This window comes from Geotrypetes seraphini, chromosome 16, assembly GCF_902459505.1.
Source record: "Geotrypetes seraphini chromosome 16, aGeoSer1.1, whole genome shotgun sequence".
NCBI lineage: Eukaryota > Metazoa > Chordata > Amphibia > Gymnophiona > Dermophiidae > Geotrypetes > Geotrypetes seraphini.
Genome location: NC_047099.1, coordinates 19,789,451 through 19,800,321, shown reverse-complemented (window position 1 = coordinate 19,800,321; position 10,871 = coordinate 19,789,451). Strand labels below are relative to the sequence as shown.

Genomic DNA, 10,871 nt, shown 5'->3' with positions numbered 1-10,871 from the left:
GTTTCGTCTGGAAAGCCTTTTTTAAGAGTCCTATAATATACAATAAATAAAACATTCACAAAAATATATAAAACGTAATATACATAAAAACTATGAGACTTTGATTATGTATAAAATGTGAACACAAGGGTATAATGACATATGAAACTAAGAAACATATAAACTCATGTATGATCAAAAAGTGCATACCTGTAAACCATCCACTAAATAACTTGTGCAAAAGATGCCTATAAAAGTTAAAATGAAGAAAAGTTGAATAAAAATAGGCCAAAGTGAACCTGAAGGGAAACTATCTGTTATAGACTTGAGTCTAGACCTGAAAATGAAGAAAAAAAAGTATACGCTAAAAAAATAAACCATTTAGGTAAACGTAAATTGCACAATAACATATGGAAATTCTTATGACCCAAAATATTGAACATCGGAAAATCATCCGCATATAGAATACATGATAACTGAAATGGGAATCTGAATGACTAAAATATAAATGGCTGACCAAAATAAGCATAAGAGTGTATAAAAAAAGGCTAAAAGCAAAGATGCAATAAAAAGTGAATATCCCAAAATCTTAACTGTATTAAATCTCAAGACATCTCAATCAATCGTGTACACCGTTAAACACACATCGTTTTGTGGGTCTTCACTCTGTTTACAGGAATAGAGCGGACTTCAGCTGCGTTTACACAATGACAGCAAATGATATGAACAAGAACCAAGCAGGTGTGACATGTGCATCTCTCGATTTATCAAGGTATATGTATCTGCACTAAATATAAGCATGATAAAAAGGGTATTGAAGTCATAAGCAGTGCATAATTGAGCTGTAGAAACTCATGCTGAAGGATGTAGTCAAGGTCACCAATATAGCAGAATTCAAAAGAAAACTGGACAAATTCCTGGAGGAAAAGTCCATAAAAACTTATTAGATAGATAAACTCAGGAGAATATAAGCATGATAAAAAGGGTATTGAAGCCATAAGCAGTGCATAATTGAGCTGTTGAAACTCATGCTGAAGAATGTGGTCAAGGTCACCAATATAGCAGAATTCAAAAGAAAACTGGACAAATTTCTGGAGGAAAAGTCCATAAAAACTTATTAGATAGATAAACCGGGAGAACCTTTGTTCTATGAGAAATCCAATCTACTGTCTGGGATCTGCTGGATGACTGACATGAAGTGGCCACTTTCAAAGGCAGGATGCTGGGCTTGATGGGCCTTGGTGTGACTCATCATGGCTTTTCTTATGTTCTTATCACAAGGTTCCTAGGTCTCTGGTTCAGATCCATTGACACTAGGAATCAAGTCATGAAATGCTAAGAAGGAGATCCCTTTTCTCCAACCCAGCTGATGAGTGATTACTCAAGGACAATTTTCAAAATCACTTCTGTGGGCCTTGGAGCGAATTGCCAAAGAGAACTTCCCCATGGAGATTCCCTTGGAAAATCTAGGCGACGCGGAAGGGGAGGGGGAAGCAGGTACATTTCTACCCACGTGTTTTGCAGGTGTGAAATCACCACAGGTGCTTTACTGTCTGTGCCTCTAGCTCTTACCCTTTCCAGCATGGGTAGAAACGTGTACACTGTTACACGCTGCATACGTATTCAATAGTATAATGAGAAGCAATGTGAAAGCTTGTTTTATGCAATGAGCCATGTTAAATATTTTCAAAATTGCCCATTAAACAAGAAAATAATGGCCCTCTTTTACTCAGCTGCGGTAGAAGTTTCTACTAAGGCCCGGGGCGCTAAATGCTCCAATTCTGCTCTGACGCTCATAGGAATTCTTTTTTTTTTTTTTTTTTTTAATCTGCTAGAATGCATTTTATTTTGCTTTTCTTTTAATTTTATGTTTAATTTTCTTCTTGTTAAGGTATTAATAGATTCTCTTCAGGTCTTGGCTGGATTGAGAGGATCCTTGCCCTGATGATTACAAAGTCACTCTTTACCTGGGTCTTCTCTAAGGAACGGTTGGTAGCACTTTCGCTGTAGCTAGCACCAGCCAATACTTTCGCAACCAGCATTTCCAATATTATCCCCGCCACATGGACGTCTCAGTATCTTGCTGGTCCAACACCCAAAAACTCCATCTTGGGATCTGGCATCAAGTTACTTGAGTGCAATGCAGGAGTCGAGGACATGCTGCAGGCTCCTGATGACCTTTACTACGCACAGACAAAGGAGCTCAAGACTGGAGCTTTCTCCTTAGAGATTTCCAAAGACAGTCTTGCATCTTTCCTCCAGGCAGCTCATAGAGGAGGATAGAGTCGGTTCAGCGAACGGCCACCAGGATGGTCTTGGGGGCTCAAGGATCTCACGTATGAAGAAAGACTTAAAAAATTGCGGCTGTACTCACTTGAGGAAAGAAGAGAACGGGGAGACATGATTGAAACATATAAGTACATCACGGGACGTATCGAGTCGGAAGATGATATCTTCTGGCTCATGGGACCCTCGACCATCAGAGGGCATCCGCTGAAAATCAGGGGAGGGAAGTTTCATGGCGACTCCAGGAAGTACTTCTTCACCGAGAGAGTGGTGGATCATTGGAACAGACTCCCACTACAGGTGATTGAGGCCAGCAGCGTGACGGATTTTAAGAGAAAATGGGATACTCAAGTGGGATCTTTAAGGGAGTGAATTCATGGGGGGGGATACTTGGAATGGGCAGACTTGGTGGGCTATAGCCCTTTTCTGCCGCTTTTTTTCTATGTTTCTATGTTTCTACAGTGAAGCCAGCTAAGGTGTCTGGTTTTCATTCTCCAGCAAAGAACACGCTTCTCCACTCATAGGAATTCTATGGGCGTCAGAGCAGCGTTGGATAATTTAGAGCTCCAGGCCTTAGTAAAAACCTCTATTGTGCCTTAGTATAAGACAGGGGGAGGGGGGGAATATTAGTAAATGATAAAATGAGAGCTGCAGAGCTACCAAAAGTCTCAAAAGCTGTTGACACATTTAAGAAGACCAGGACTGAAGCTGGTTAGAGCGTCCTGCTGTGGAAATTTAGCATGTTCAGGCACTTTTCATCTTCAGCTCTCGCTTTTCCCTTCAGCGAGTCATTGCTAGAGAAGTCTTTCAGGCTCCGCCCCCCCTGACATCATCCAGACATCTGTCAGTCCATCGCCAAGCTATGAGTTTCCACCTTTCTCTGTTCTCTCATCCCATGAGGAGTTCCTGGGCTGCACTTGACAACTCCAACAAAGATGGATCCCCAGCAGAAGCTCCCTCCTACCATCACGGTCAAAATAATCTCAGGCAGAGACAGCAAAATCTCTCCACAAATCAGCAGCTGGATTTATCCTTCTCTCCGGCTTTCATAGGTTTGCCGCTTGGGGTCTTCCAAGCTTAATCTATAAACAAGGAAAAAAAAAAAATGAATAAGTAAATATTGGAGAAATAGCCATATCCGGAGAGTTTCTCGGAGGCCATGTTTCTATAACTCCTAACTTAATAGATTAATAGGCTTAATCAGTGTTTATATCGGTGTTTATACCAGTGTTATTAATTGGACTTAATTGAAAGTTAGGCGTTTAACTCTAAAAACCTGATTCTGTAAAAAGTAGGCGGCTAGCCCAAACCACCTACATTAATATGGGCATGGTTAGGGGCGGACGCAAAGGAGTGGAAAAGTCCAAAGAAGATTGGCGAACTCAAAGTATTTCACAAACACTCTTTATTTCTTCAATGAAACATTCAATGACTCGACATGTACAAGTTTCAGCCCAAAGGGCCTGCCTCAGGAGTCTCACAAATCTGTGTTGGAGTGAAAATGTTCACTTCAGATGACCCCATTCAACCTTGCACTAATAATTTGAAAAACTGGATTATGCTGTGAAAAAACGCCACCATCCACAAATGGGTACGACGAAAAAAAAAACATAGTTAGGAGCGGATCATGAGTGTGTTTTTCGAGTTAGGCGCCTCTTTGTGAATTAGATGCCTTTAGGCTTCGACATCAGCATCAAACTTTTGGTGAAGAAAACCCTGCCATAAATATGGCACACCTAAATGTTAGGATGCCGAGCACTGCCTAAGCACACTTTGGCAGCGCTAGACGTGATTCTAAAATGGATGTCTAAGATTTATATAATCACTACTACTTATCACTTATTGTATATAGCGCTGAAAGGTGTATGCAGCACTGTACATTTTGACATTTATAGACGGTGCCTGCTCTGAAGAGCTTACAATCTAACTTGGACAGAGAGACATGACATATAGGGTTGGGGATGCAGAACCCAAGGTGAGAGGAGTTAGGAGTCGAAAGCTCTCTCAAAGAGGTGAGCCTTTAACTGGGCCTTGAACATTGTCAGACGGATTCCGCCATAGGGATTCGGGCAGCTTGTTCCAAGCATACGGCGCAACACGGCAGAAAGGACAGAGTCTGGACTTGGCAGTTGAAGGAAGGGCACAGATAGGAGAGACTTACCAGCTGAGCAGAGCTCACGGGGGAGATCATAGGGGGAGATAAGTGAAGAGAGATAGTGAGGGGCAGCTGAGTGAGTACATTTGTAAGTCAGCCAGAGGAGTTTGAATTGTATTTGGAAATGGATTGGAAGGCCAAAAAAGTGACTTTAAGAGAGCGGCTCTCATGGAATACGAGTCATACAGCTGAATTCTGGATCTATTGGAAGGGAGCGAGATGGCAAAGCAGAAGGCCTGAGAGTAGTGAGTTGCAGTAGTATAAGCGCGAGGTGATGAGGGCGTGGATAAGGATTTTGGTAGTGTGCTTAGAGAGGAAGGGTCAGATTTTGGTATTATTATAGAGGAAGAAGCGGCAGGTTTTAGCGATATGTTGTATCTGGGTGGTGAAGGAGAGAGAGGAGTCAAAGATGACCCCGAGATTACAAGCAGACAAAACAGGAAGGATGAGAGTGTTGTCCACAGAGACGGAGAACGAGGGAAGCGGAGAGGTAGGTTTAGGCAGGAAGATGAGCAACTCAGGCCCGGATTCTTAAAATGGTGCCCGAACAGTGCCTAAGTTATGTGTTTTAATTGGAAATTAATTGTGCAGTACAGCTCTCCCTCCGTATTTGCGGGGGTTAGGTGCAGAGCTGGCCTGCGAATTGCCAAAAATCGCAAATAAGTTTTTTGAACGGCTCTGACCCTCCCCCGCCTCCCTCCTGCGTCCCCGGATCTTACCTGGTGGTCTAATGGTGACGCAGGGCAGGAGCGATCTTCCTATGCTCCTGCCCCATGCAGAGCCATCTTCAAAATGGCTGCCGTGAGTTCTCGTTGTAGTCTCGAGACTACAACGGGAACTCACGGCAGCTATTTTGATGACGGCTCTCCATGGGGCAGTAGCATAGGAAGATCGCTCCTGCCTCGCGTCACCGCTAGACCACTAGGTAAGATCCAGGAAGCTCGGACAGCCTAAAAATATAGGAAAACTCTTAGACAAAAAAAAAAAAAATCGCGAATAACCGAATCCGTGGATACTGAAACCATGGATACGGAGGGAGAAGTGTAATTGACCGCGCCATTAAAAACTAATTAGGAAAAAAATTAGGCGATGCAAGAAGCCTACAAAAAAAAGCACCTGAATCATATCTGCACAGATGCTTACCGGCACCAAATGTCAAAAGAGGCATGGTGAAGGGCAGGGTTGGTGTTCGACGCCACTAAGCATGATTCAGCGATGAAGGTAGGTGTTGGAAATGTAGACCTGTAAAACCTCTCCTACATTTCCAGCACCTATCTTCAATGCAGACTGCGATTCCCAAAACGACGCCTTAGATTGAGTGATGTGCAACCGGCGCCATTTTTTTCAGGCGCTGGCCGATTTCAGCACTGTTTTGAGAATCCGGGCTTCATTTTAGGTGGACTTTATAGAATCAGGCCCAGAATGTGTATATGTGTACCACTGTTCAGTGTCTCACAATAGGCGTGTGTTTGTCTTGGAATTTGGTTGGGTAACAATTATTAATTTGGGGTTTAAGTCACATCTTTTTCAGTAGCAGCTCAAGGAAGGACGAACAATAGATAACTTTTGTTCAGGCCTTTCTCATATCATATCAATTGCAACGTTTATGTCGGACCACAAAAATCCACATTATGTAGTTTGCAAATCCTTCATTGTGCTGCTCGCTTTCTTCATTGTGCTAAAAAATAGGATGGTCTTCTCACGTCTTCTATTTTCCCTTCATTGGTTTCCTGTTCAATACTGTATTCAGTTTAAAATTCTGTGTTTTGACATTCAAGGTGTTTGACACAGATATCGGTGGCCACCTATGAAGCAGCAGCAAGTCAATCATGCATTAGCATGCTATTCAGAATCATGTCTGTACACTCCCGGACAGACGCCTTAAATGTAGGTCCTTTTGCAGGCCTACATTTAAGGCATCTGATTCACGTCTAAGGAAATGCATACTGACGCTTAAGCCTGCCCAAGGCCATTTCCGATCGAAGCCATGCCCACACCCCATCTTGGGCGTGCTTAAGTGTGGTTAATCATCTGCATAGACACGCTACAGAGGCCTACAATGTAGGCATCCTGTTTTGAACACTTTAAAAACAAAAAAAAGTGTGTGCCAATTGGCTGCCACACAGCGATAGGATGCCTACTGCCACCTGTAATTGGGACGCACGTTTTGATAATCAGGCCCTGTCATAGCCTACCACTTTGGTTTTCCAGCCTATTTGTCTTTAGTAATTATCTATTATAGCTCCTCCCACTCTCTGCGATCTTTTGATAGGCAATCGCTTACTTCTCCCTGATCCAAACCTCCTTTCCCCCCATGAATCTATGCAAAAATCAGCTTTCTTTTTTTCCAGGCCCTTCCTGCCTACATAAGGTCTGAACTATCATTTACACCAGTGTTTTTCAACCGCTGTTCCGCGGCACACCTGGTGTGCCGCCATCAGGGCAGTACCACCAGTCTAGGGAGAGGGGCGGTCCGCCCCACGTGGACAGGAGAGAGCTGGACGGGGGACCCGCGGAGTTCAATACATCTCGAGCCGCGAGGCTCATCTTCTGTTCCTGCCTGCCCTGCAGCTAACATATAGCCGATCGCAAGCGTTCCCCGATGTCAGCGCTGACGTTGGAGGGAGGGCTTAAGCAAAGCCTGCCCTCCGACGTCAGCGCTGACGTCGGAGAATACTTCCGTTCGGCTATTTGTGCGCGGCAGTGCAGGCAGGAAGCAGAAGACAAGCCTCGCGGCTTGAGCTTCGTTTTGCTGAGAAAGTTGCAAAGATGGGCTGGGAGGCAAACACGGAACACAAAAGGGGGGAGGGAGTGCGTTTTGGACACAAGGCATGAACCTGGGAGAGAGGAAGGGAGGGAAAGAGATGCTGAGGTGGGGGAGGGAATGCGTTTTTGGACACAGAAGAAATGGACTTGGGAGAGAGGAAGGGAGGGAAAGAGTTGCTGAGGTGGGGGAGGGAATGCGTTTTTGGACACAGAAGAAATGGACTTGGGAGAGAGGAAGGGAGGGAAAGAGATGCTGAGGTGGGGGAGGGAATGCGTTTTTGGACACAGAAGAAATGGACTTGGGAGAGAGGAAGGGAGGGAAAGAGATGGTTGTGTACACGGGGAATAGAAGAAAGGATAATTTTTGGTCATAGGGAGGGAGTGAGGTACAGATAGTGGCATACCAGGGTGGGGGGGTGCGGTCTGCCCCAAGGGGGTGCACAGCTGGCCACCCTCCAGTGTTGTCCCTAGGCCGGCAAACTGCGGCTCTTTAGCCACTTGAGTGCCACCGCCGCCAACGGTGTTGTTGGCGATGGCAGCATTATAAAATACTTTCTCTGTGTTTATTTGATTCCTATTCAAGAGAATTACTTTATATATAGTCAATATAGGCACAGAGTTAAATTTTTTAACATTTTCTAATGGTGGTGTGCCTCGTGATTTTTTTCATGAAACAAGTGTGCCTTTGCCCAAAAAAGGTTGAAAAACACTGATTTACACAATTCAAGACCTGGTTTCAGTTGGTGTAACTCTTTGCGACCAAAGCTGAGTGCAGATCCCAGCACTAAGCACATAGCATGTATTGCCCAGATTAAGCTAAATAAATTATTGAATAGTTAAATAAAAATGGATATTAGAAAAAAAAGAGGAGATTTATGACTAATGATAGCTCTTAAAAAGTGAAACAAGGTAAGAAAAATCTAAACCCTGTTTCTTTGATCACTTGAAGTCTTTTCCTCCTTTATTAAATATTGCTTAAATTAGTGAATAGCCAATGTGATTTGTGTGGTTTAGTCATATTTGATAGAGAATTTAAGTATATATTACAGAGGCTTTTAATTCAATAGCGTGCCAATCCCAGAATGGCCATTATAGAATACCATTTAATGCTAATTTGGGGGGATTATGAGCGCCATTTTTACTCCACTGACTAGGATACCAGCGTAGGGGGGTCTCTGACCTTGTAAATAGTGCACCTTAATAGCTAAAGTCTGCAAGTAAAATACCATTGAGTTGTGTCAAATGCAAAGCAGCTCATTATTATGCAAAATAATTCAGCTGAATTATTCATGGAAAGTTAATAACAGCTCCAGAGGTGGTGCTAACTTTCTGCTGGGAGTAAGTTTAAAGGTCTCTGGTGAATTTTAAAATAACTGCTAATCTGTCCTGTTCCCTTGATCCATTAACAGCCCCTTCAGTCACACCCTTTTCCCCATTCCCAGTCCTATTTTCAAATAGCAGCCCCTCTCCCCACAAGAACATCTTCTTTGGAAGCCTGACCCCCTGGTGGTAGTGTCGTCAGATTTCTGCTTGGGGGTCTTCATACTCCAATTTTGCAAAAAGACAGGAGGATCGGGGAGGGGGGGTTCTGTTGCTTCCAAATTACCAATTTAAAAGATTTGGGCTTGAGCTGCGACCAGAAGCACACAAGAGCTGATTTTCAGACGTCCATAGGTAGACTAGCTACCTCCTGTGGATGGCAGCATACCTGAACATTCACTGTTGGGGTCATATCAGGTGACCGGTATTGAATTTTCAGTCTATGTTCGGCCGCTTTTGAAATAGCAGGCCAAAACCGATATTCATCAGTTATAGCAGCCAAAGATAGACCGTTGAAAGGGCTAGCTGCTGAATCTTAGCGATTAGCTGGCTTGGTTCTATTTAGCAGGACAGGAACTGTTCCTAGCCAACTAAATAACATTGAATATTTAGTGGTCAGCGAGGGTATTTATTTATTCAATTTTTTATACCATTCTCCCAGGGGAGCTCAGAACGGTTTACATGAATTTATTCAGGTACTCAAGCATTTTTCCGTCTGTCCCGACGGGCTCACACTCTAGGAGGCACCTGGGGTGGTGGCGCCCCCTATACCCTCCTCTCCAGCCCCCACCCCCACCCACATCAATCCCCCGCGCCCTCCTATCCGCCCCATGCTCCCTTCCGAGCCCCCATGCCACACTTGCGCTCTCCCTTCCCACCCCATACCTCTTTAAATCTTTGCCAGTGCGAGCAGATTCTCCAGCCTGCTGCCCGTGCTGGCATTGGCTTTCCCTCTGATGTCACTTCCTGGCTCTGTGATCCAGAAATGATTTCAGAGGGTACCAGGCTAGAGTAGTTGCTCGTGCTGGCAAAGATTTTAAAAAGATATGGGGGGAAGGGAGGACACGTGCATGGCTTGGGGGGGGGTGGAGAGATGCTGGCGCCCCCACCAAGATGGTGCCCAGGGCGGTGTACCCCCCTGCCCCCCCCTAGTCCACCACTGGGTCAGTGTTTCAAGTCACTTCCTCCTCTGCATGTAAATGTGGCTCATTAATTATCATTGTGGCTATCTGAAAACTTCACTAGCTCAGGTACTTCCAGGCCAGGGTTGGGAAGCACTGAGCAATCTATGATTCATTAACACATGATACTGAGGTATTGTAGGTTCATGCAGTAGCATAGCGAGGATGAGAGGCACCTGGGATGGTGGTGCCACTCCCCTGCCCTCATCTCATCTCCGCCCCCCTGCTCCTTTCCCACTCCTCAATGCTGTGCACACCTGCCCCCTCCCCTTTCCTTTAGTTAATGTTGTTCCTCATGGCAGTCAACCACGTGCTCCTCGCGACCCCCATCGGCTCTCCCTCTGACATCATTTCCTGTGCGTGACCTCAGCGGGAGAGCTGACGGGGTCGCGAGGAGCACGCGTTTGACCGCTGCGAGCCACAACTTCAACTAAAAGTACAGGGAAAAGGGAAGGGGGCATGCACGAGGGGAGGAGGCGAGAGAGCGGAGAGGAGGAGGGGTGCTGGCACCCCTACCCACATGACAGATGAGGCGGACCCCCCCCCCCCCCCATTACTATGCCACTGGGTTTGTGAAACATCTGAGTCACTTTTCACAATCTCGAGAATCAGGTGTGAGAAAACGCCTGATTCTTCCAAGGTTAAGAATTCCAAATTGCGGATGTCCCCCCTCCCTCCCCCATCATGACCTCAGATAAGGGCAGGCTGGTCATTTACCTACTGCAGCCATACGGCTTATGGTAATCATGCTTGATTTATATTTGGTGAAAAGGTTTGTATACCTGTGCAGAAGTGTCAACCTTATCCAGGGCTGGCCTCAAGAACTCTCTGCTGGAAGAGGATCCGCCACTCTCTGACCCTGCAAAATCCCCAACAGAGATACTCATTTAAAAAAATGTACTAACTGCGTCCCCGGATTGAAGCTGGCCCCATCTAAAGCAGAATGCATCCTAGGGGGGAAAAAGTGCACATTATCTCTTGGACTCTATGCAGGTCAGTGAAGGTTTGGCACTGGAATTTGCACGTGCAATTTAATGAGGGCATGAGCATCGATTGGCCATTTCATTCGTGCTAACTGGCGCTTGACTGAAGTCGCGCACGGATTCTATAGCTTGACCCCCTATCTTTTCCCACACACAACTCAAAAGGGGATGTGGCCAGAGGAGGGGCATAAGTGGGTTCTT

The 10,871-nt window shown here is 45.2% G+C and overlaps 1 protein-coding gene across 3 annotated transcripts in view; it reads right to left on the bottom strand.

Moving 5' to 3' along the window:
* Positions 1-2,606: 2,606 nt before the first annotated feature.
* LOC117350154 (serine-rich adhesin for platelets-like) overlaps positions 2,607-10,871 on the bottom strand; it is a 90,413-nt gene continuing 82,148 nt past the window's right edge. For all 3 annotated transcript variants that reach the window (XM_033924207.1, XM_033924209.1, XM_033924208.1), the window contains 2 exons: positions 10,470-10,546; positions 2,607-3,347 (listed from right to left, as the gene is read on the bottom strand). In XM_033924207.1, coding sequence (XP_033780098.1) covers positions 3,312-3,347; positions 10,470-10,546 — 113 coding nt within the window. In that variant the 3' untranslated portion in view covers positions 2,607-3,311. The remainder of the gene's footprint in view (positions 3,348-10,469; positions 10,547-10,871) is intronic.